This window comes from Salvia hispanica, chromosome 3 (assembly GCF_029641045.1).
Source record: "Salvia hispanica isolate PSC_SH4W2 chromosome 3, Shi_PSC_v1, whole genome shotgun sequence".
Classification (NCBI taxonomy): domain Eukaryota; kingdom Viridiplantae; phylum Streptophyta; class Magnoliopsida; order Lamiales; family Lamiaceae; genus Salvia; species Salvia hispanica.
In genome coordinates this window covers 33,492,999-33,518,449 of record NC_142694.1, presented here as the reverse complement: position 1 = coordinate 33,518,449, position 25,451 = coordinate 33,492,999, and the positions used below count along the sequence as shown (strand labels likewise).

The following is a 25,451-nucleotide window of genomic DNA, read 5'->3' as shown; positions in this document are numbered from 1 at the left end:
AATATTATTCAATATTGGCAAATCACAATAATAAATAGGAGTTTTAATGCGTAACTAAGAGCATCCACATCCATCCACAGTGAGTACCCTAGTGAAAGCCATAATGGTTGTCAGGTCAGCATATTCTATCTTTCTACAATAATGGAGCCCTAGTGGATAACATATCTATTATCCATTTCTCATTTCAATTTTATTTTTATATTTTTATGTTTATCAATTATAAATAGCAAAATTAGACTCCAAAGTAAAGAACTAACAAAAAACATACATTACTTATTTTTTTTATAAAAAAAATTACGAAAGAGGTACAATTTCAACGACCATTACGTGTCCAGACTTCTTCAATCATGTCGTTCATGAGTTGAAGATGAGCTTGTTGATTGCGCATGCTCTTTTGAGCTTGTAATCTCTCGTTGACTCCATAGGGTAAACCTTGAACGACCGGCGGGGTTGCATGACTTGCGCTCGAAGTGGCTTTATCGTCGGACCAATCGCTAGTTGCACGACCTTCATCGTGAATAATCATGTTGTGCAAGATGATGCACGCGTACATGACATTGACGATATGATGCATATACCAGGAACGAGCCGAGCCTTTCACTATTCCCCAACGCGCTTGAAGCACACTGAATCCTCGCTCCACGTCCTTCCGTGCAGCTTCTTGGTGTTAGGAGTGGTATACTGAAAAGCATATTTCGAGCATGTTGCACGGATAGAATTGCTTGTATTCAATATATTCTACAATCCACTTTTAACCCAATGCGAGAAGAAGTAATTTTATCGCATTGTTGTTTGCTTGTACATTTATAAGATGTTTCTCAAACATTTAAATGTATAAGAAGCAAATAAGTCTGATTCTTCTGCATAGTAGACTGGTCGTGAACGACGTTCACAGAAGGCAACGTAGTCGGTTCTTTGTAGAAAAGAAATAGAATTTCACAACTTAGATAGACTTTGGCTACCTATCGTGAAAGGTTGCAGTGTTAGTCTGCATGTTTCCTCACATTAAGAAATAAACGACACTGGTGTGGTATATCACTGAAGGATCTAACAGTTGAGATAAATCTTTCTTGCTATTTACTGAAAGACGGGTGTCGGTGATTGTTATTTCTTAATCATTGTTGATATAACATTGAGCATACGATATTGATTATGCACTACTTTGATTTATCATATGGTTTCGCAATCCAAGAATCCTGATATCTTGGGTAGTGGTGATCAATGTCTAGAGGTGCTAGTATTGTTATTGCAATGAATCGTGTGCTGGGTGAGTCCAGTTTGATAATATCCTCAAGAGTGTTCGAAAAAGGTTTTATTATTCTGAAACCCGGCCGGTTAGAATTTATTCCAGAATAATAAATAAAGATTTTGAACTAGACAACTCGTGGAAAAAGATTTTAATTAATTAAAGTCAAATAGTAGACTTAAATTAATTAATGAGTATTTATATCTTAAACACGAGAAATAGTAAATTAAAGAGGTAAAGCCCAGATTACTCGTAATTTTGGGATTGGACGGGCAGTCAATATTGTTTTACTGTTGTGGCTGATAATAATATTATGTTGGACTTGTATTAAATTGGGGCTCAATTTTATTAGTAAAAGTCCAACAGATTTGGCTAAAGTCCAACCTCCATGGATCCCTAATTTGACCCATCATAACTCAATATAAAAGGAGATTAGAAAGGAGATTTAATGTGATTTAACACATAAATTTCGTTCTCCCCTCTCTAGAGTGAACGCTTTTCTCAGTTCTGTGCTGAAGTTTTGTCTTCTTTCTAATCAAGCCTTTTTCGATTCTGACAAGCTTTGCCCACCCAAAGGGCAGATTCTGAGTTCGGGATACAGATTAGAAGGTTCATGGTTGAGTACGAATATCATCACGTGGAGAAGGCGCAAGCAATCACGATTCTTTGGAGAATCAGATCGGTAATCCTAAACCGTAGAATATCATGAATTAGGGTTTTAATTCCTTAAGCATGATTTATGTGCATTCTTGTATGCAAGTAGATAATTAATCCCATAATCGGTCAAATAGATTTGTAGATCTGATTTATTTGTTTATGCATGTCTTCCGTTGTGCAAGGGCACCAAACCCCAACACTTGGCGCGATGCAAAAAACTCTTCCCTGGAATCCGTTAGGCAGGAGATCGAGATCGTCTTTAAGAAAATTGGCCATCCCGGGTAAATGCCGTCGGCTAAGTAGTACCCCATATGATGCTGCCGTCCGTTGGCAGTGAACTTGATAACCGGACCGCTGCCATTGCATTACTTGGTGAAGAGACTCGGCGAGTTTAGCACATGGACGTCGTTGTTTGACCCCGCCACGCCAAAGTGAGCATGCCAAATCCAAATATTGTGGTCAACGATGGCTTCAAGGATCATCGTCGGGTGGGTACCCTTATACCCACTGGTGAATTGGCCTCTCCACGCTGCAGGACAATTCTTCCACTCTCAGTGCATACAATCAATACTCCCTAACATTCCAGGAAAGCCGTGCACTGTATCGTGCATCCATATCAGGTTTTGGCAATCTTGGGCATTTGGCTTGCGCAAATATGTGGCGCCGAAGGCGTCAATAACGCCCTCACAAAATTTTACCAGACACTCTCGGCCAGTTGTATCCCCGACGTGAAGATACTCGTCGAACATGTCCGTCATAGTGCCGTATGCCAACTGACGAAGCGCAACCGTGCACGTCATCAGCGGGGATAGACCCTTTCTGTGGTCGCATCTTCCCGCTGCTGGAAGTACACGTCGCGTGCCTCCATCGCGTGAACAATCTGGAGAAATAGTTCTCGTCGCATCCTAAACCGTCGGCAAAAAACGTCGGTCCCCACCGGGGCTCATCGGTGAAGTAGTCCTCAAACAGACGTTGATGAGCTAGGCCATGCTCTCGACGGACGGATGTCCATGGGCGGATGGGCCTCGGGACCTGCTCTTTGGCCTGCTGTTCGGCTTGCTTTTGCTCTTGTATTGCACGAATACCTGCGAGAATCTGGTTCCCGAAAGCAAACATTGCGCATTCCATAGCCCGAACCATTTCTTCCCCGAGAAACATTTTGGAAAAGTGAGTGAAAGAGAGATATTGCGATGGAGAGAGATTTGAGAGATGTGTGAGAGTTTTGTGAAAAATGAGTGAAATTAAGGTATATTTATAGATTGGAAAAAAAGGAAAAACGCGTCGATCGGGCGTCCGCGTCATCGGGCGTGACGCTGTAATGGGTGCCTGATCTCACGCCGGATGGATCGGGCGAGAGATTGGTCGGTCTTCGTCGGGCGCGCCCGACTCTTGCAATGGGTGCCCGATGATGCCCGATCCTGATCTCGGGCGATAGGACGTGAAATCGTGCACCCATTGTGGATGCTCTAAGAGAAAAGTTAAATGAAATTGTATAGTAGATGATTCATAAATAATAAACTAAAGCCTTTAAATGAGAAAAATATTGCCAACATCATCTTGCATGAAGGCAGGGTTGGATGTGATGGGCCAAACTATCGTGAAACGGAGGAAGTACTATTGAAGAGTCCAGAGAATGAGAGGTAATGTATTAAGAGCAATTTTGCAGTATAAGAAAATCAAGATTAATTTTTATAGACAAATGAAAATGGAAAAAAAATGATACGGAGTAGTTACGAGGAAACACAAAAGTTAATGATATGGTGATTTTCATTTAATTTTAACTCCTCCCGTATGCCAATATTTGGTACAAGTTGACCGGTTCGAGTTTCAAGAAATGTAATAAAAAAATGATTGAAAAAGTTAGTAGAACATGATTTTTATATACATTTTAGCTTTATAATAAAACGTGGATGAAAATGAGTTAATGAAACATAAGATTTATTATCAAAAATAGTAAATGCAACAAAGATTTCGGACATATTAAACAAAAGAGTGAACTACAAAAATAGCCCCTGGACTATGCGTTTATCTCGCCAGTGAACCATGGACTTTAAAAATATCCCCAAACAACCCTGGACTAAGTCTTTATCTCGAAAATGGTCATTTTTCACTGTTTCGTGACGAAAATACCCATTTGGGAGGTTTTGGGAGGTTTGGGCAATTTTGTCTTTTTACATTTTAAATCTGATATTATTTCAGTTATATACTAAATCTGATATTATTTCAAAATTATCATTCTTCTTCCATTTTGCCATCCTTCACTTTGTTTCTTTATTTCAATATTAGATTTAATTTTATAAAATTAAATTTTAAATTTCGATTCTTAAATATCAATAATTTTTTTTTAATTATTAAAATTACTAGTGTTAAATAACAGATTAATAGTTTTAATCAATATTTGATAGTGTCTAATATTTAATCAATAAGGTACGGCGACACCTTAGTTTTAATCATAAATAGATCATATAACACGATTTATTCCGAATAAATATGCATCTAATGTAAGAAATATAATTTTCGTTTATTAATTTGAAAAGAATCAAAATTAACTAGAAAATTTCAACAAAAATTCTTCTATATCAAATTTTTAGTCAAATTCATAATATGTTTAGTCAAATTCTCCTATACATTAGATGCATATTTATTTCATAATAAATTGTGTTATATGATTTATTTATGATTAAAACTATTAATTATTGATTAAAACTAAGGCGGCAGCGTACCTTATTGATTAAATATTAGACACTATCAAATATTGATTAAAACTATTAATTTGTTGTTTAATAGTAATTTTAATAATTAAAAAAATTTATTGATATTTAAAATTCAAAATTTAAAATTAATTTTATAAAAGTAAATCTAATATTAAAATAAAGAAACAAAGTGAAGGATGACAAAAGGAAAGAAGAATGATAATTTTGAAATAATATCATATTTAGTACTCCCTCCGTCCCAGAGAAGTTGGCATACTTTGAAAATGGCACGGGATTTTAGGAGGTTTTGTTTTGTATGTTAAATGGAGAGAGAAAATATAATTTTTATATTCATGTGAGAGAGAACTTTTTCCAAAAAGGGAAATGTGACATCTTTTGTGGGACAAACTAAAAAGGAAAGTGTGCCAACTTCTGGGACGGAGGGAGTACATCACAAAAATAATATCAGATTTAAAATATAAAAAGACCAGATTGCCCAAACCTCCCAAAATCCCCCAAAATGGTATTTTCGCCACGAAACAGTGAAAAAGGACCATTTTCGAGATAAACGCTTAGTCCATGGTTGTCTGAGGATATTTTTAAAGTTCAGGGTTCATTGGCGAGATAAACGCATAGTCCATGGACTATTATTGTAGTTCACTCTAAACAAAAATAGTGATAATTAATGGGAAATGATTTGTGTGGAGTAGTATTTCGAGTGAACTAAAAAAAATATCCATGAACCATGAGTTTATCTCACCAACAGTCTCTAGACTTTAAAAATATCTACAGTAGTTCCTGGACTAAGAGTTTATTTCAAAGTCGATCCTTTTTACTTTTTTCAACTGAAAATGTCTTTTTTGGGGCTGGATAATTTCGTCCCTACACAATTTTCACTTTTTGAATATGATATTATTACAATAATTTAATTCAAAAATAATTAATTTTAAGATTTATGTATTCAAAATAATTAAAATTTTAATTTAATATAATTTATTAATATTTAAAAATCTTAAATTTAAACTTAATTTTATAAAATTAAATCTGATATTAAAATACAGAAATAAAGTTAAATGACAAATTTTAAAATAAACCAAAATCCTTTTGACTAGATAAATCCAGTACTAAGGCCATCTCCCATTTATGAGGATAAGTTACACTTAAAAATAGTTTTACTCCAACCATTTACACAAAATTTAAAATTCACACCATTTTTGAGTTTTTGTCTCATGAAATTTTTACAGTAACATCATATTTGGTGTTGTTTCACAAAGACCATAAAAAATTAATTTAAGTTTAGTGTATAGTATAAGAATATTTCTACACTAAAACATATTTTTGGGGTATGATTGGAGATGATCTAAATTCTGCATTCGTTAAACGATGAACACCCTAGACGAGAGCCGGCAGTAGATTAAAAATTAAATTTTGAGCGCACCACAAAACCCAAAATTAGGGCTCAGAAATCTCAGTAGAACTGAAAAAATCATCTTCCAATTCCAATGGCGGATTCAAGTTCAACGCCATCCGCCGGCCACAATCCTGAACCCGAATCTCGACCTGCCCAACCCGATCCATCTTCCATATCGCTTCCAAACCCTACCCCTGCCCCTACCGGCCCTCTTATGCAGCCCTCCTTCCGCCCTGCTGGGCCTGGGACTCTATTTTCATTGCCTACCGGCGCCCCTGCCCCGCAATTCTCACATGTTCCGTATCAAGCTCCTGCCGTTCCACCACCGGGAGTGGTACCGCCTCCTTACGTCATCGCCGGGCAGCCTATGAGATACGGGCCACCTATGTCGAATGGCTACTCTGCCATGCCTCCGGGTGGGTTTTTCTCTCTACTTCCGATTAAATCTGTCTCTGGATATATGACTTGTGTTTGTGCGTGCGCTTTAATCCCACTTTCTTATGGATTTTAGAGGATCTGCCTTTAATTTGTACTAATAAAAACTGGGCTATTCGCCGAATCACAAGCTTTATGCTTTATGCATCCTAGGTTGTACACTAGTATCTTACAATCTGTTAACAGAAAAAACATACCAGGCATAAGGGATATAGAGGGGTACATGTTAGCCAGATTAGGGGTATCGATGACGGGATGTTTTCTCTACAGTGTCTCGTGATTGATTACGGTTGGAAAGGTTGGAAGGCTTCATGTCCCTCACACTTCAACTCCTTTTTGTTGGTATGCACGCATTTTTTTTTTATTTGCTTGATTTCTTTGATTTCTACTGCATATATTTCTAATAGAATGTACAGTCATACTTGTGAGTCCAATGCTATAGAATAAGGAAACACATAGGATTTTTAAAAGTTAATGTATAGGCTGAAAAAAATTATTTTCCATTCCAATCTCAAAATTGTTATGGTTTTGCTGCTCACTGAATGGTCTGTTATTGTAGTGATAAGACTGTTTAAACCCTTTTACGGGATATTAATTTTTTAATTGCCGACAGCATACTATGATAACAGTTGAGTGCAGCTATGCCTCTCATTCAAGGTATCACAATCCTCCTAACCATACAAGCTTCCTATGTGATTTGTTATGATTTGCGTGATTAAGGTTCTATACCATTAAATGCTAGTTTTATATCTGAAATGTGTTAGCTTGAGTGAAAATTTGGTTTGGTCATCTCACTTCTCAAATTAAACATTCACCTATAGTGCCTCCAATTGGGTAGTTTTGTCGTGCCTTCTGTTTGCAAGTCAATGCTTAAGGTATGCCCTATTCATGCATTTCCTGTTTCGTGAATCCCAATGTTATTTTCTTGATGTTCCTTCAGTTTATATGTTCAGCTGGTGAGTGTTGTCATGCCTGTGCTGCAATCTCTTATTGCTTTGATATTTTTGGTAACAACAATTGATTTATATTGTTGGATCTTTTTATGCTTGATTCAATCTATAATCAGTTGATATGTAATTTTCTTAGCATGCTGCTGACATTCTGCCTAGTTTTTGTGGCTTATTCATGCAGGTGTACCTCATTATCCTTCTCCTTATGCACAAATGCTTCGGCCAGCATTTCCTCCACGTCCATTGGTTGGTGTTATGCCATCATTGGCACGCCCTCCAGTTATTGGAATTCGTGGTCCAATTGTTCCTCCCGTTGTTAGACCCATTACACCAAATGCCACATCTTCAGAGGATCCACAGACAACTGTTTATGTTGGGAAGATATCATCAACCGTGGAAAATGATTTCATGTTGTCTCTCCTGCAGGTTTGATATAGTAGCTTTAAATATTGTTCTCTTCTATTGTATTCTCTTGTGGGATTCATTTTGTTTATGTATGATTAGTTTATGGAATTTTGTTTGAATGAATAAGATAGCTTGATATTTATCTCAAACAAGTCTAACTTCTAACACTTTCTGAAGCTCTGTGGGCCTGTAAAGAATTGGAAACGTCCACAAGACCCCACCGGTACTTTAAAAGGTTTTGGATTTTGTGAATTTGAGTCTGCAGAAGGAGTTCTTCGGGCATTGCGACTACTCAATAAGCTAAGAGTTGATGGACAGGAGTTGTTGGTATGATTGTACTACCTTCTATTAAAGATTACGTCTTCCTCTATTCATTGTTGATATTTTTTCTTCAACTTTGTCGTTTTAGCCTTCACCATTTTCATGCAAGATGCTGATGCCCCATGCTACATATTTCTCTCCAAAATTGGAAATTTTTTATGACTCATCAACATTTTCTGGGTTTTAGTTCATGTGCTACAGATGTTTAACTAGTTATACATATGCTTATGCGTCTTCTATCCCTCCCAGCTATGAAAGTTGAAAAGGACTTTTATTCTTATGCTGATATATCATGAACTTGATGGGTCTGCAGTTAAATGTTAATCAAACAACTCGGAAATATCTTGAGCGTTATGTTGACAAAAAGATCGAAGGTTCTAAGGCCAAGGAAACTGCAACTGATGGTTCTGACAAAGAGGAAGAAAGAGAGTCAAGCATTGATACTGAAAAAGTTGTTAAGTCGACTGAAGAGTCTCTAAAGCCTTCATCAGATGAACCAAAAAAGGATAACAGTGAGATAAATAAGGACAATTTGGATGCTGGAAGTTTTGGCCTTGTAACTGATGCAGATCGTGATGCAGATCGTGATGCTTCTGAGAAGCTCACAGGTATGATAGAGGAACGACTTAAGAACAAACCACTTCCTCCTCCACCCCCACCCCCACAAACACTTATTGATGGACCTGGAAAGTCAAACTCAGAGCAACCTTCTGGGTCAAAGGACAGGGAATCAGAAGATGGGGTGAAGAATGGTACGTAATTCTGTTAAACCTGATAATCTTGCTGGGATGTTTTATTTCCATGTCACATTAGTTGTTACAGACAATGATGAAATGCTTAAACTTCACTGTGCAGACACAGAAGACAAAAATGAGGATGATAAGACTGCTGAGAGCAAACCTTCTAGTGAACCGGATAGAGCTGGAACAGGTTCTCCCGATAAGAGTAGAAGACATGATAGGTACAGGGATCGAGACCGTGACCCAAGACGAGAAAGAGAAAGAGAACTTGAAAGATACGAGAGAGAGCGGGAGCATGATCGGGCAAAGAGGGAGAAGGATAGAGAAAATAGGAATCGCGAAGATGAACGGAGGTATAAAGCACGTGAAAAAGAGTGGGAATCAAGAGAAAAAGAGAAGGAGCATTGGCGGAAGAGAGAGCGAGAAAGAGAGAAAGATAGGGCGTATGAAAGGAAATGGGAAGTTGTGGACCAAGAACGTGATGGTGATGATGGATATGGAAAGAAGAGGAAATGCAAGGTAAGCGATGAAGAGAGAAAAAGAAGACAGAGGGAGAAGGAAGAGGACCTGGCTGACAGAGTGAGAGAGGAGGAAGAAATTGCAGAAGCTAAAATAAGAGCTGAAGAAGAACAGAAGAAACAGCTGGAGGCTGAGAAAGCAGGAAGTGTTCCACCAGCTAATGGATTTGAGAAAGCTACCTTGCCAAATGAAATTAATGCTGAAAACCAGCCTACTGATCAGACCTTTGAGCTCAAACCAAGTCCCGAGACTTATGAAGGTATTTATTCTTCTGTCTTAACTGATGATCGCATTTCAGTATGGGGGTCTCCACCTTTGAACTGACACATACCTTTCCCAGTTACAGCTGAAGGGATTCTGCAGAATGGCACCAGTGATTCATCTAATTCTGCCTCAGATGTTCGGCAAAATAACAATGTGCCAACTAAAAAGTTGGGTTTCGGGCTTTCAGGGTTGGGAAAGCGAGCTACTGTGCCTTCATTTTTTAACGAGGACGAGGATGAGGATGCACACAAGGAAAAGAAGATGAGACCTCTAGTTCCAATTGATTACTCAACTGAGGAACAGGAAGCTATTCAATCTTCCATGTCTGAAGCCCCATCATCCAATATGGCTGCCGCAGCAGAATTCGTGAAGCGTATTTCAACTGTTAATCCAAGAGAACTTGACGGAGAAAAAGAAAAAAGTAGGCATTCTCATGAGAGATCTGGACAGCGAAACCGTGATAGACATGAGGAAGAGAACAATAGCATCCGTGAGGAGAGCAGAAGAGATCATTTTGAAAGAGAAAGATCAAATAAAACAAAGACCCCAGAAAACCAGAAGCTTCTGGATGCTAAGCAATTGATTGACACTATCCCAAAGACCAAAGATGAGCTGTTCTCCTATGAGATCAACTGGGCGATCTATGATCAGGTGATTACCCTATATGCCTCTTTGATGCTATGATATATTCCATTTTGCTTAATCATATCCTCTGGGGGTTGGAGGGAAGTAACTAATTATCATTTTATTCGTTTTGATTTAATGTTGAAAACCAGTGAGGCTGTGATAAAATGAATTATAGTATGAGTGTTTTAAGGTTTTGTCTGGTATTAATTACCGGATCATGCTTGATTTTTGTGTAAATAACTTGATACAGTGGGGTTAAAATATAAGGAGGTAAAGGTGGTGTAGTTTCCGAAAGTGGAAAGTGCACACTTTTGTGAACGGACTAAAATAGAAACTGAGCACACCTATAAGGGACAGAGGAGGGAGTATTATTTTGGGAATGATTGAATTCTTATTACTGTTACTGTATGACGTAAGGTTATGTGCATGATAGTTTCTAAGGAAGCCTATCTTTGTACCTTACAGAATGTGCTGCACGAAAGAATGAGACCATGGGTATCAAAGAAGATAACAGACTTTTTGGGTGAGGAAGAGGTCACACTTGTGGACTATATTGTTTCTAGCACTCAGGATCATGTAGAGGCAGGTGAGATGCTTGAGAGGCTCCAAACTATCTTGGATGATGAAGCTGAAATGTTTGTACTCAAGATGTGGAGAATGCTTATCTTTGAGATCAAGAAGGTAGAGACTGGCCTGACTCCGAAGCCCAGGGGCTGAGTGAATTAAAGACGAATATAACGTGTTGGTTTAATCAAACTTATATTCCCATTTGTCCTTATATTAGAGATAGATGGAGTAATTTGCAAATTTTCTGTATTTTTTTTTACCTTTGATGCAGTTTCTCAATCATCTTATGCCTCTTCGCATATTTTTACCATTATGCCTTTGATTGATGCAGGTTTTGTATTTGAATATGCTTTTATAGTCAGTAAAATAAGCCTAGTTTTTTGTTGGGATTTAATGAAGTGAATTTGGTTATTTGAAGACATTCACAGCAATATTTTGAACAGCAGAATTGTGAGATTGATTAGCAGATGACATGACTTTCAAATATTCCATGTCCTGAACAATTTGAAATTGAAAAACAAAATTTATGCGAAAATATCAAAATTAGCCAAAATCAGCCACAGAGAAATGATTAGAGTAAGAAATTAGATTTATCAACGTTTGTTTGATCTTTCACATGGAGTAGTGCATAAGAAAAAAACAAGGCTGAAATTTACAAAGACATTTCCTTATGTTTCTTTCCTTATTTGGAGGAAAAGAGAAGTTTTAAGTTGAGCTCAGTACACACAGCCTAGAAAAATGATACTCCACACAATGGGGATGGTCGATATACTGGTGTGAGATTGGAGAATGGTGATGGCTCCACAACATAAGATCTACAAAATTTGTGTGTGACAGGCATTAAACAGACTTAATCAAAAGAGAAACCTTTACTTAGACAGATAAGCATCATAAGCACGACACAAATACTCCCTAAGAATGGCAATAATTATTAAGTAATTAAGTTGAAAAAAGAAGGAATGTGACGATCAAGCATTGATGTCAAAGCCATTTTAGTTACCAAAATGGTGAAGAAAGCAGCGGGAGATGAAGGGATCAAAACTTAAAATCGATTCTACTTGGGCTACATATGGAGTAATAACTTTACTTACTCGATTTATTTATCATTATTTACCATTTGACTAACCTTTTTTAATTCAATGGCTTCATCATTTTTTCCAGAGGTCCAGTTCAAAACCAAAACCAAAATCAAACCAAATAAATACTTTATAATTTATATAAAAATCAATACTTACTACTATGGAGTATAATGGTATAACAATTTTTTTATACTTACTATAGTTCAATCTTTTGTTTTATATGTATGTATGCATCACGAAAACAACATAATTTTGTCTTCTCTATTGGCTCTGCCGAATATATGATTTCGACATATAATCACAATACTAATTAATTAAGCATCCTTGTTTTCGTAACACATAAAGAGAGATAAATTACATAAATTGCCAATTTTGCCTTGTTTCAACATTTGTCGTTTGTCACAATAAAAAAAAATAAAGTAGTCATAGAATCCGAATGTTATTACCATTTATTCCAGACTAATTCAAATATTGTTCCAAAAAAGGTACTAGTATAATGTAACTCCTTATAGTATAATCACTCCATTTGTCACTACATAGATAAACATAGCCTCCAAAATTCAATCTCTATTGATGATCATCATTTTCATTATGTCCCTTTTCAAGAAAATGAATCATCTAACATTCATCAGATTGATCTTGTTAATGAATCTCCATTTCATGCATCAAGCAGCTCTAGCAGATGAGAATCAATGTGTTGTTGACATGAAAACTCCATCATCATGGAATGATTCAAGAGGTGCGGGAGGAAACTGGGGTGGATTTGTCAACAACAACACATGTGCACAAGCACTAGAAACATATTTATATGCGTTGGCGAAGAACGCCAACAAAACCGGGGAAATATTCCTGAACCGCACACAGCGAAAGGCCTGTCTGAGTTCAACAAACATGAGTGAGAAAACCTGTGGCATTGAGAGGCTAATTAGTGGGAGAGGAGGGTGCTCGGACTACTCAGTGAAAGACGTTGTTAACGAGCAAGCAATTCAGCTGCAGAATTTGGATCAAGGCTGCAATGAAGGGTGCAGCTCTTGTTTGAAGAGGTGGGAGCAGATGGATTTTTCATCGGCCAGTAATAGCTCGATCGAAGAAGAAGAAGAAGCCGATATCTGTAGGTTTTCGGTTCTTGTTTCACTAACTAGTAGAAGGGCTAGTGACATGGAATGGATAGATTCAATCTACACCTGCCTTGGAGATGGAATTCCATTAGGTAAGTTGTGCATATATAGTTTTTATACCTAGTGATTCTATGGATTAAAATTTGATCATCTTCTGCAGCTGATGAGGGAAAACAAGAAAAGAAGATCACCTTAACTAAAGGTATGATACTTAAAAAGAATAAATGGCCTTTTTTTGGTGATTGATGATTGTTGATTACAGATCTTGAAATTGTGGCTGGTGGTGTTGGGGCCATTTCAATAGTAGTAGCCATTTTGTGTGTAATCTTCTTCTACTTGAAGAAAAGGACCAAAACAAGACCTTCTAAAGAGATTTATGGTAGTGATCATCTTGATTAATAATCCAATGTAATTTAAAGAGTGATTTCAACTAATCTCATGTTTTTTTTAGGTGGAAATTCGTGTTGGGAGCAATCCAGCAGCATCAAGATCTCAGTCAGAGAGGTGTATCAAGCCACAGAAAATCTCAGTGCAACAAACTTCATAGGCCAAGGCATAGCAGGTCGAAACAATTCATCCCCTTAAAAAAAAGAAAAAAAGTAGTGTTCGTATATATATATGATGGACAGATGGGTGATTGTGTTGAGCAGGGAAAGTATACAAGGGGATTCTGTGGAACGGGGAGGCTGTGGCGGTTAAGCACATATTAAACGAGGGGCACATGGAGACGTTTGTAAGGGAGGTGAGGAGCTTATCACATGTGAAGCACCCGAACCTGGTGCAGTTGTTAGGGCATTGCGATGGAGAAGATGAGAGCTTTCTTGTTTACCAACTGTGTGAGAATGGAAATCTGTCTGAGTGGCTGTTTGGTAATTAAAGACTAGTTAACTCTTGTGTGTGTGTGTGTGAGTGAGTGATTGTAGTAATTAAGTATGTTTTTGAATTTTGAGTCCAGGGAAGCATAGATTGTTGTGTTGGATTAGAAGGGTGGAGATTGCTCTAGACTGTGCGAGAGGCCTCTGGTTTCTTCATACCTATCCCCAAGGCTGCATTGTTCACCGTGATGTTAAGGTAGTACCATATATCATATATATAGCCAATCCAATACTTACTGGAGTTGTAATTGTTAAGCATGCATGCAGCCAACAAACATCCTTCTAGGCAGCAAGTTTGAAGCGAAACTGTCGGATTTCGGATTGTCAAAGGTGATCTCGATGGGATTCTCCCACGTGAGCTCGGAGGTACGTGGAACCTTCGGGTACGTGGACCCCGAGTACCAGAAGGATCGGCAGGTGCACTCGTGTACAGATGTTTATAGTTTTGGAGTAGTTCTGTTGCAGCTGCTGTCGGGGCAAAGGGTCATGAATCTCGAAGTCAGTAGACCCGTGGCCTTGAGTAAAAAGGTACGTAGATAATTGAATAGTAGTAGATGTAAGATAGGGAGGTAACATTTTGGTGTCCTTAGGCTAAAAAGGTGATGAGAAAAGGCGGAGGCGGAGGGGATATAACAGAATTTGCGGATCCAAAACTTAATGGTGAGTATTGTTTGGAGGGGTTTGAGATGATTTTGAAGCTAGCATTGTGTTGTATTGGAGTTAAGCAGCAACGCCCTTCCATGGAAACAGTCGTCTCATTGCTACAGGAAGCTCGTCGCATTTCTCTCCACACCATCCACAAATAACAAATACTACCTACTACCTACTACTATATGCTTGGCTTTGTAAATACCATTTTCACAAGGACCATTTTTTGGGCTGAAATATTTATTTCTCTTCTACTACTATACCTCATAAATAACCATACCCCATTTTCATTTATCTTCTTAATTATACACCTTGGATCACCTTTGCTTCTTTCTTCTTCTTTTGGCTTTTGCTTTTGGAGAATATATACAATGCATGTTACTCCCTTTATTTCACTCTTATAATATTGCAGTAGCATTTTTTATGAAAATTAATATACGAATTAAATGGTCATTAATATATATATAGTACTACCAAAGAACAAGTTGGTCAAGTTCACTCTCGTAGTCTTACCAAATCACAGCTGTTTTAGGGCACACAATTGCAGCCTCAATAATGAATTCATGACTCAACATTTTCACCATTCATAGATGTGACATCAATATCTGATCAAACTAACATTTCTACGATTTTAATAAACAAAATTAGGAATTAATACACTCAAGATATAGGGTCATATTTTATTGTGGAAATAGAGATGTAGATAGGTGATAATCTACATAAAATGGGGAGCCTATTCCAAATTTTTGAAATTCAACAAAATTGTATCCAAGAAAGCTACACTTGGGAATGATCCTGTTTACAGCTGTATTGATTGATGTTCAATTGATTAGCCTCATTATCAATTTCATTTTCTAATTCATATAGTACTACTTATTAGATGTTGAATAAAAATATTATTATGGCTAATATATTTAGTGATCCATCAGGTCTCTATCTATTAGACTTATATGGACTAGTACTGACTAGTAGTTTTACTTTTTATAGTATTCGATAAAAAGTACAAAAACATCTCGCCAATCTCATATTTCATCGCAAATGAAAGTCCTTAATAAGTTGCCTCCATCACATGTACCTTCACAATTTGTAAAAGAGCCAAAAATAAATAAATAAATTACAGCCAGCTTGCAACAACTAAGCACAAAATCTATGTCCTAAGTCTATATAAATATTGCGACCAACATTAAATCCATTCCCATATATTGCAAGAATGGCCATTTCCCACAAAAATCTATTACTATCAATTGTTATTCTGTGCAACACAGTCCATGCATACTCCCGGGGACCTGTCTATAGGCCTCCGGACGTCGAGAGATTAACTGACAGTTTTATTCGATTAACGGTTAACCAGAGCTGCAATGTGTTCTTTGGAGGGGTGAATGTGCATGTCATGAGCAACGGGGCAAATGCTGAGCTGAGTTTGGACAAGTCCTCAGGTAAATTCAAACCATGTAACTGTGGCAACACTTGTCTGCATCATTTCATCCTCTTGTTTTCCGCTTCTTAGGTTCTGGCTTGTCGTCGAAAAACAAATATTACTATGGATTCTTCAACGCAGCTATGAAGATGCCTTCTGGTTTTACATCAGGGGTTGTGGTTGCCTATTATGTAAGTCTTCAATAATCTAAAACTTCAATATTTGGCTACTATCTTTTCCCCTGTTTTTCAAGAATCTCAAACTTCAGTCTTGCCTTACTCTGTTTTTTCAAGAATCTTCAACTTCATCTTGCCTACTCTGTCTTCTCCTGTTATTCCAGCTATCAAATTTTGACGCTTTTCCTCACAACCATGATGAGATTGATTTCGAGCTGCTCGGGCATGAGAAGAGAAGGGAATGGGTGCTGCAGACCAACATGTATGGAAACGGAAGCGTGAAGACAGGACGGGAAGAGAAGTTTTACCTGTGGTTCGATCCAACAAAGGGTTTCCACGACTACAGCATTCTCTGGAACAATCACCATATAGTGTATGTAGGCTTCTCACACCCTCAATCACTAAAACTCCTTGCTTTCCCAAATTGACAGTGAAACATGCAGGTTTCTGGTGGACAACATACCCATAAGAGAAGTAATTCACAGTAATGCCATATCCCCTGCTTATCCATCAAAGCCTATGTCAGTTTATGCGACTATCTGGGATGGCTCGCAGTGGGCAACTCGAGGCGGAAAATATCCCGTTGATTACAAATATGCGCCATTTGTGGCGTCAATGGGAGGGATTCAGATGGAGGGCTGCATCTTGACCACAAAGGATATGGCTCCTTCGTGTTCAAGGAGCAGCCCGTCGAGCTTAGACCCCGTTGATGGCGAGCTGTTTGCTAAGCTGTCCAGTCAACAAACCACAGGGTTGGAATGGGCTAGGGGAAAGCACATGTTCTACTCATATTGCCAAGACAAGTCCAGATACAAGGTTATGCCACCAGAATGCAATAGCAAATAGTAGGAAAAAGATTACTAGTTTCATTCTTTTTGAATAACTTGTTGACTATCATCAACTATATTATCAAGATGGAGATGAATAATGACAGCACTATTGAAATATTGCCAAATATAAATCTTCAAATAGACTTCAAATATATCTTCACTCGTATAGTCGTATTTAATCATAAAACATCACACATTTTCTTGCACCAGAATATGTAGATGACTTAGATTGCAACACGATAGATTGATCATGTTTATTACTGGTTATACAAACGTTAAGATTCAGGCTAAGACAAAGCCAAAACAAACTACAAAATGCCATCAGATATGACTTTGGTCCCAGATATGATGAGCACCTTATTATGAATCTCGACCAAAAAAAGACGGTCCCGTGCCTGTTTTAAGAAATGCCAAAGATTAAAAAGTGTGTTTGAAGCTGCTTCCTCCCAAACGGCTTTTAGATAGCAATAGCCAAAAGCTAACAAGGTGAGAGACCGCAGCTATTAACAATCATGTTCTATCTAAACATGATACATGGCTGAAACTGAAACTATATAGGGTAAGGGTTGTTACTTTATAAATGGGATACCGGAGGACGTTCGTCTAGCATACGCCTCATACTGAGAACCAAAATACTGCCTCAGGAAAAACTCTTCATATGGTATCCTCATATGGAAAAAATGCCAAACCATTAGCGCAAATGCAAGTGTACATAGGGGATTGCAAAGCACTATCTGAGTACCAATGGACCAGAGAAAGAAGCCACAGTAACTTGGATGCCGGACGTACTTGTAGAGCCCATGAGTGATCAATACATGATCATCATCAATATATTTCTTTATTAGATGAGTGAAGGACCTACCAGCGGTTATTATAGCCAACTTTCGTATGATTTCACCAACGACTACCAAGGCAAGACCCATGTTGCTTATTGCCCACTGTTCCTTCATTTCTGGAAAGAAATGTATTTCAACCAAGTACTCGACCAGGGAGAAGATCATTGCCATAACATAGTCTATGCTGAGTAAAAGGGAATTCGGAGTTACTTTCTGAATCCCATGAAAGTAAACTGCTAGAAGAAACTCAGAACTGTGAAAGAAGAATATCGCATACAGCATTTGCGATATTTGTCTGAAAGCTGTGAAGCTGAAAATATCCGACATTTTTCAAAAGAAGACCCAAAAGCCTATCCCCAGGGGAAATAATCAAGTCTCGTACTCCGAATCATCCCAAACAAGAAAATTTGGATAAGTTACTCTTGTTTTTTTTTTCCAGACCTGAAATGGTTATACAGAAGTAAGATATTAGAGATGAAACACGGGGGCTCAACGGACAAAACGGTCATATGTGTCTAGCATATAAACAACATTAGATCAATTTAAATTACATCTACAGTTCAAACATAATGGTCTTTATCCATATTGGGAAACATAACTTTGAGGACCCTAATCAACCAGGCTATCACATTACTAAATTAAAGCTAAAGGAGCTGCTAGCTCTCGATACCTTGTTACGGGTGCACAAGCATTGCTTTCCTGCTTAAATATTTACATGCCTACCAGTGTTTTATGAAAAATCTGAGAGGATTCATTTTGTCGACACCAAGCCACAAATCACAGCAATGCAGGGTTCTATTACAGATGCCTTAATTTTGAAGATATGCAATTAACAAATGCACTAACTATGGTAGTAAATTCCCCCATGTCAAATCACATTTCTTCAGTCCAACCCCTTGTTCAATTTTGTCCGCTTAGCATATTTAACAATGTTTGTAACATAATCAATACCATGTGCACGCTTTTACAGAAGTCATATACACATACTAAGAAATCAAAACCCCAAGCAAAATTGCACCTTCAAACAGAAGCAATCAAAATCTTAACAAAATTCAGAGAAACACAGAGACATACAGCATTGTATTTACGAGATTTGCAGCTATATTTCGACATTGCGAAACATTAAATCACCTGACGTGGGCGGATCGACACTGCGTATTGGTGTCTCTCTGCAAACAGTTAGCAAGTAGATCTATGTGCAATCAATAACACCCAGAATTTTCCATGATATAGGTTGTATTTCCTCTGTATTTTGAATCGTGGAGAGATTTTTTTTGTTGGGACCGGTTTTTTTTTTTCGGATTTCATAAAAAAGCCGCGATCCATAAGTAGTAGTGAGTACTGAGTAGTAGTAGTATACTATTTATTTTAATTTGAACCTTCCCCAAATTTTAAATGAATTTTTAACATCATTTTTTGAGTTTTCTTGGTAAAAATATTGCATCTTTTTAATTTTTGTGCTCAACATTTTTCAAATAGGACTGTAATTCTTAACTGCCACATATTCATATGAATTTTACTATCGAAAATATAGAACACAATTGCTAGAGAAGCAAATCCAATACATAGTGTATTTTGTTAATAAATCACAATTAAATCAAAACGTAGATACTTTTAAAAATCAGTCGAAGTAGAACAAAAAGGCATGTAAATTATATTGCTTGAATTCCCAGCAAATATGAACAAAGGCTACTAACAAAAAGGCATGTAAATTATAACCAGAGCTCTCAATAAGATCAGTAGTTTCCCGATGGCTACTAACCAACCATAAACACTAGCATTAACATCTGGCAACTAACGCCTCTCTCTTACTATTTTGAATATCCAATCAACGGAATCATCACCATCACAGCATTGCCTCAGCGTCTCATATTTAAGCAAGCGGCAGCATGCTGACAGATAGGCGATGAATCCGTTCCAACATTGGAAATATGGCAGATTATGACAAAATCCCATTGCTGGAGCTGTTTTGATATCGAAGGTGGTGTACGTATCACGCAACTGGGATTTTGGGTTCACCTAGATTTACAAAAGACTGTGCACGAGCCATTCGTGCTGCTGCTGCTTCCCATGATATGAGGTGATCCATAAATGTGTTGATGTATTTGGCTCTATCATTCTGTTATCAAAGATGGCAAGAAAGAATTAGTAAGAAGCTTGTATTTTGGATAATGTAAGAATGGACTTGTGAAGATCAACACACCTTGAAATCCAAATAATATGCGTGCTGCAAAACAAAGGAAGGATCAGTATAGCTTAACTAAATAATGTTATCGTTTCTAATTGTGCATATGCCTTTGTCAACATAATTTGTGTGTGTGTGAGAGAGAGACAGAGAGAGGTAAAGTGCATACCTCCCACACATCCAGACCAGTTATTGGCTGCAACATTTAACAGATCATTAACATGCTGAAAGAAAATCAGAGTCTAGGCAATTGCATTTATAAACATGATTGAAACCCCTTACTATGTCATTCCAGACCAGAGGATTAATTGCATTGGATGTTTTAACTATTGCAAGACATCTTTTCTCCCTTTTCACTGCAACAATTTAACAAGGAATTAGTGCTGCCGTAGCATAACGAAACCATTACTGAAAAGAATTCGTAGACATGAAAACTACTTATACAACAGCATAGTTAGCAACAAATATCATTCATCAATAACAGATCAGATGTTGATCGCACAATTTCTGACCTAGGCAAGATATCATTCGCACAATTGAGAACTGTGCGAATCATCTGCACATCAGAAATAAATTTTTCTCACCTTAATTCTTGATTCGTACAAAAGATAACTTCCAAGTAACAGTAATTGGCAAGAGCTAAAATGACAACATATGAAACTTAGACAACAATATAATACTAGAAACTGTTGTGTAGTTACTGATCCTAGTCAACTTTAGAGGCTGTAATTGGCTACATCATTGAGCACTTGGTGTTGGTTGGTGAATATCCAAGAGCATGAACCAACCATTGCACATCAAGATCTTGTTCAGATTTCAAATAGTACTTAAATAAATGTATTCAACTTAGACAAATATTCATATAACACTTACAAACCAACCACACCCAGCAAGATCCGAAGGATGTAAGGGCTGCTTCTACGAACTTTTCTCTGAAATTGATAAATGAACCAAAGTCTTTTTCTATCTGCTGCAGTAGGCCCAGTGTGGGCATTTCACCTCCTCCGGGTTGCATTGATTCCCAAAAGAAGTCATGATTCCAGACCTTAAATTGATGACCACAAAATATGTCAGAAGCACTGGATGCTACACTAACAAAACACCATAAGTGAAACGCGAGGCTTATATAAGAGCAGTGGTTAGACTTGCCACTAACCAAGTAAGCAGAAGGCATTTCAAAATATTGGTCTCGTCAATATTGAAGTTTAAAGTGCTTATTGAAACAGCAAAGCATACGAGACAAAAGTAGTCAGCGAAAACTACCTGAGCTGCAGAGTTGAACTCAGGCCACGGGTTGCCGTTGTTATATGTCACTTTGATCAGCTCATCCATTGTATATCCATAGAGTAGATCATTTTTTGCAAGATGTTTGTTAAGAGCTTCAACATAACCACGATGGTGAGCTCCCCAGTGTACCTCGAGCGTTTTCTGGGTCATATATGGTTCCAGAGCATCCTACAAGAAATGAAAAATAATGATTATTTCTCGAGAAAGCACAAGCAAACTAAACAGGACCTAGATTTAAGATGCTGCCATTTCCCCAAACCCTCATACCGTGCAAACAAATCAAGTGAAAACTTTGCATCCCAAAAAAAGCTTGTGTATATCTATGAATGCGAGAATGGGTAAGTAAGTGAGGAATTTTGTATGTTTTTATGTTTGTAGACTTGTAGTACTAGTAGTTACTTTGATATTCGATACTCAAAGAAAAAACTCACTAGTTTGTAAGGTGGGGTTTTTAAACCATAATACGCAGTGATGCTGCGACTATTTCTCGATTTATCTCTTCTCTGTGCTCCTCCTCCCTGCATCGAACAGAATCCAATATTTCATTCACCATCACACATTTGACATATCAAACGCGACATACCAGCTGGGGAACGGCGCCACAGCTCCCCAATTTGTTTGAAGACCCAAAATTGGAGCCCAAAGGGCACTGATTAGTAATGCAATTAAACAAACTCATTTCCTGCTACGGTAACCGCAACCTCGAACAAGTAAGGATACCTGAATAAAGAGGAAGAAGAAGAAGATATTTCAGGCATTTCACCGAATATGTGGAAAGCTACTCGGAAGCGGAAGGTAGCATACCTCAGTTAAAGATAAAAGCAGCACTTCGTATTCCAACGTATATCATCAATTCTTTTTGGGCTTTAGCCATGTTGTGGGCCGAGATGATGAATCACAACTTTATTGGGGAGTAGTATTAAATGAATTGTTTTTTCCAGCCCAAGAACATTTAATTAGTTAAGCGAAAAGATAAGATGAAAAATGTTTTTTTTTCCAATTAATAATTCTTAGTAAGAAACTAGTTGCTACTTTTCTGAATTTTGGGGGAAATGGTTATGTTTGAAATCTACTTCTGCATTTAATCTAAAATGTACTCCATAAAGAGCAATATACGAATAAACAAATTTCCATTTTTTTGCTAAAATCTTAAAGTGGAGTATTGCATCAAATAAAATCATTCATTCATCATCATTTGTACATGAACCAGCAAAACGCAGTGCCTATGGAGTGTGATTCAAGTTCTCCTGATCTTCGAAAAGCTTCCAGTCTCCGAAAAATAAGTACCCACAGTTCCTCCAAACTGGTTCGCTTGAGGATTTAAAAGCTCGATTCCCTGAAAAAGCATGTCCAGCCTTCACTCAGTAAAATATAATCCCCAAGGCTTATAAATAAACGAAACCAAGCATCAAAGGCTGTGAAAGCCAGACTTGAGATCAGTCCAGAAGTTGCGCCACTGCTCACAAATTTTTTTACCTTAAACCTGAAAATGTATAACAATGCATTCCTGAATAATGTGATCAAATAGGAGAACAAATCAAACATAAAGATTAGCAAAGAAATCATACTTCTTCGCTACTTTAGCAGCAACTCTGCTCTGTCCAGCCTTACCGAGCATTCCGAATCCTACACCGAGCTCATCACCTTCAAAAAAGTATAACTCCATGAGGATTTGAACCTAAATCAACAGCCTAACACTTATAAACTTAAAAACATAGTATTAGTGGTACCTAGTGAGCTCTCCTCTGGTACCCCAAATTGCATCCTGTTTGCCAGCTTCTGCATGTCTGTAATAGCATATCTGATGGAAATGGCAATATCATTAGGTAAATTTAATGAATAAAAAAAGTTGTAGGGAAATTTCAAGCACCTTTCTTTCATTTTCCTTAAACGCCGACCACCTCTCTTCTTTCTAACCGGGAGTGGTTTAGGCTGCTTACCAGGAGGCCGCTCTGGCCACTTGTCTATCTTTTTGTGAATCTCTGCACGTAAACTTGTACCAGCTTGGCCGGTTGGGTATCCCCTAGAGGAATCTACACGTGCAGCAAGAGCAGATTTTGAAGCCAAAAGTCGACAAGCACGCATTCTTAAGGAAGGAGGAGTACTCTGGAAAATCACAGTTTGCTCCAAATAACCAATACGAATTCGGGATGTAGCTGTTGAGAATCCTGGTAAGTTCAAGAAGCTGAACATTACATGCAGGAAATGTTGCTAATGCTGAAAGACCACCAGCTGTAACAATTAGTTTTGCAGCAACATCACTTCCAACTATGGCCGACAGGTTTGGGGCAATATACCCCATTCGACTCTCCACTAAATCAAGGACCATCTTGTTTGCAGAATCTAGAGCAAGAGCACTATCACATGCATCAATTGTCATTTGCAACACATCCTCCGGAAGGGGCTGATGCTGTGACAGATACCACCATAATAACAGCAGAGGGTAAAATCCCTTTGAGATCAACAAGCGTCAGATCCATTTCATTAGCAATATTTTTAACACCCCGGGCGTAATCAATTGGGTGATGAACAAGAGATTCAAGTTCTGGATATTTCAAGCGGTACTTGTCGCGGATAAAATTATGAATTATTACAATTTCATTTTCAATATCAACAGACAAGGCATTACAATCAACGATCAACTGATACTCATCTTCCAAGACTATTTCATGAGTTGAGTTCTCAGCCACATTTTGTAATGCATGTTCAACTTTCTGCAATAAAAAATAGTGGTAAAACTTAGTTTGTATAATAATGAGACACATAAGACATGCCATTAACTCTAAATACAGACCTATAGAAGGAAATCAGTTGCTGATTAAGACAAGCGAAGTGCAACAAAACCATCCTAAAGAAAAGCAAGCAACATCAGATGGATTAACTAATATAATGGATATTGGATACATAGATAGCTTAGCTAGTACTCTAAAATAAACCAACCTTCATGATATCAATAAACCGCTGAGTGTTTTGTAGCTTGGAAATGTCAGTAAAATCAGCATCATTATTATCTGCTTCCTGAAAGAAAAGTAGTAGTAGTAGTATAAAACTTGGGCCACAGCCAAGAAAAAATAGCAAAAACAGGAAACATAAAGTGCTACCTGCTAAGTGATTATATGCAATACAATAAAACACTAATATGCTTACCAGAAGATGACCTTCGTTATCTGACAATTCATCAAGATCAGCCAGAAAACAGTCATTAAGAATTGCCTGAAACAAAATAGGAACAAAACAAGCCCTGTTAGAAACTTCACACTAACATAACTTACATCACATAATTTGTAAAAAAAGTAAAAAGATTCACATTATATGACAGATACACAATCAAGAAGATGAAGATCACATGTAGCCACAACAATATTTGTTATCTATATGCAGAGGAAAGTTGGAATTGATCCTTGAATGATCTAATTAAATAAACCGGTTGATATAAAACAGCACTACTCAAGAAAACTATAAATCCACACCATTACCTATCCATCTTCCAATAGCAACCACAAGTTCATCTCAGCAACTATTGTAGAAAATTATCAATAAGCATGAATTGCTCATCAAAACAGAATACCAAACAATAAAACAACACCCACGGCCACATTATTGAATTTAATCACGACTCAGATAAAAATCCAGGCACGTATACAATACAGAAAAAAAAAAACATAGGAGTAATACTTACAATGCATAACCTCTAATATAACTGCAATTCGCAGCAACAATTCAAGACTATTAAAGCAATGGGAGATTATAATCGAATTACCATTTTTCGCTGATACCCGCGTGTATGTGATATCGTCGGACTCAAGAATATGGAAGAGGCAGCGTTAAAAAGAGAATGATGAAACTAAATATTACTATGAAGTTTACATATTTATAATATGTTGACCAAAATAAAATAAATTAAATTAAATTAAATCAAACCAAATCAAATAAAATCAAATCGTAATCATCTATTATGAAAATACATAATAATGATAACATTGAAATAATATTACTTAGATTTATGCAATATGATCTTAATTATTTATACAAACAAATAACAATGATGATATTAAACAATGTTTTCTAGATTCATGCAATATTACTTTTATCTATACGGAATGTTATAATTTTAATAATTTATAGACCATGCATGTATCTTTGTTATTAATTAAAATATGGGCTT

The 25,451-nt window shown here is 37.2% G+C and overlaps 6 protein-coding genes and 1 pseudogene across 14 annotated transcripts; 3 read left to right on the top strand and 4 right to left on the bottom strand.

The window, feature by feature from the left end:
* Positions 1–313: 313 nt before the first annotated feature.
* Positions 314–3,019, bottom strand: LOC125209814 (uncharacterized). Its single transcript, XM_048109395.1, has 2 exons — positions 2,602–3,019; positions 314–660 (listed from the first exon to the last, which is right to left on the bottom strand). Exons 1-2 carry the CDS (start codon positions 3,017–3,019, stop codon positions 314–316), a joined length of 765 nt encoding a protein of 254 aa, XP_047965352.1.
* Positions 3,020–5,998: 2,979 nt separating this feature from the next.
* LOC125211987 (splicing factor PWI domain-containing protein / RNA recognition motif (RRM)-containing protein) lies at positions 5,999–11,145 on the top strand. Of its 6 annotated transcripts, none has more exons than XM_048111974.2 (8): positions 6,268–6,423; positions 6,713–6,784; positions 7,552–7,818; positions 7,975–8,124; positions 8,432–8,870; positions 8,974–9,636; positions 9,718–10,292; positions 10,734–11,145. In XM_048111974.2, exons 1-8 carry the CDS (start codon positions 6,400–6,402, stop codon positions 10,983–10,985), a joined length of 2,442 nt encoding a protein of 813 aa, XP_047967931.1. In that variant the 5' UTR covers positions 6,268–6,399; the 3' UTR covers positions 10,986–11,145. The 6 variants fall into 6 exon arrangements, with proteins under 6 accessions (XP_047967928.1, XP_047967927.1, XP_047967931.1 ...); XM_089068108.1 differs by having other exon boundaries at positions 6,629–6,784; XM_048111977.1 differs by having other exon boundaries at positions 6,286–6,423; positions 7,574–7,818.
* A 1,282-nt stretch (positions 11,146–12,427) lies between these two features.
* Positions 12,428–14,815, top strand: LOC125210541 (proline-rich receptor-like protein kinase PERK3). The gene is made up of 8 exons (XM_048110084.2): positions 12,428–13,124; positions 13,193–13,234; positions 13,295–13,411; positions 13,484–13,594; positions 13,683–13,901; positions 13,988–14,103; positions 14,175–14,435; positions 14,498–14,815. Exons 1-8 carry the CDS (start codon positions 12,488–12,490, stop codon positions 14,711–14,713), a joined length of 1,719 nt encoding a protein of 572 aa, XP_047966041.2. The 5' UTR covers positions 12,428–12,487; the 3' UTR covers positions 14,714–14,815.
* Positions 14,816–15,765: 950 nt separating this feature from the next.
* On the top strand, positions 15,766–17,130 carry LOC125211859 (putative xyloglucan endotransglucosylase/hydrolase protein 33). Its single transcript, XM_048111803.2, has 4 exons — positions 15,766–15,991; positions 16,063–16,163; positions 16,313–16,521; positions 16,592–17,130. The coding sequence occupies exons 1-4, from the start codon at positions 15,766–15,768 to the stop codon at positions 16,992–16,994; spliced, it is 939 nt and encodes a 312-aa protein (XP_047967760.1). The 3' UTR covers positions 16,995–17,130.
* LOC125211860 (protein-S-isoprenylcysteine O-methyltransferase A-like) lies at positions 17,088–19,137 on the bottom strand. 3 transcript variants are annotated; one of them, XM_048111806.2, is made up of 3 exons: positions 18,889–19,137; positions 17,552–18,255; positions 17,088–17,373 (listed from the first exon to the last, which is right to left on the bottom strand). In XM_048111806.2, exons 2-3 carry the CDS (start codon positions 18,139–18,141, stop codon positions 17,154–17,156), a joined length of 810 nt encoding a protein of 269 aa, XP_047967763.1. In that variant the 5' UTR covers positions 18,142–18,255; positions 18,889–19,137; the 3' UTR covers positions 17,088–17,153. The 3 variants fall into 3 exon arrangements, with proteins under 3 accessions (XP_047967763.1, XP_047967761.1, XP_047967764.1); XM_048111804.2 differs by having other exon boundaries at positions 18,946–19,137; XM_048111807.2 differs by having other exon boundaries at positions 17,203–18,255; positions 18,946–19,134.
* A 308-nt stretch (positions 19,138–19,445) lies between these two features.
* FSD3 (Fe superoxide dismutase 3) lies at positions 19,446–22,008 on the bottom strand. Its single transcript, XM_048110670.2, has 8 exons — positions 21,870–22,008; positions 21,718–21,804; positions 21,263–21,454; positions 20,873–21,044; positions 20,282–20,355; positions 20,169–20,195; positions 20,018–20,041; positions 19,446–19,933 (listed from the first exon to the last, which is right to left on the bottom strand). Exons 1-8 carry the CDS (start codon positions 21,963–21,965, stop codon positions 19,808–19,810), a joined length of 798 nt encoding a protein of 265 aa, XP_047966627.1. The 5' UTR covers positions 21,966–22,008; the 3' UTR covers positions 19,446–19,807.
* Positions 22,009–22,351: 343 nt separating this feature from the next.
* LOC125209813 (U4/U6 small nuclear ribonucleoprotein Prp31 homolog) lies at positions 22,352–25,107 on the bottom strand (annotated as a pseudogene). Its single transcript, XR_016136192.1, has 8 exons — positions 25,047–25,107; positions 24,434–24,499; positions 24,227–24,304; positions 23,157–24,000; positions 23,017–23,087; positions 22,855–22,930; positions 22,694–22,769; positions 22,352–22,622 (listed from the first exon to the last, which is right to left on the bottom strand). The product of XR_016136192.1 is annotated as a U4/U6 small nuclear ribonucleoprotein Prp31 homolog (transcript).
* Positions 25,108–25,451: the final 344 nt, after the last annotated feature.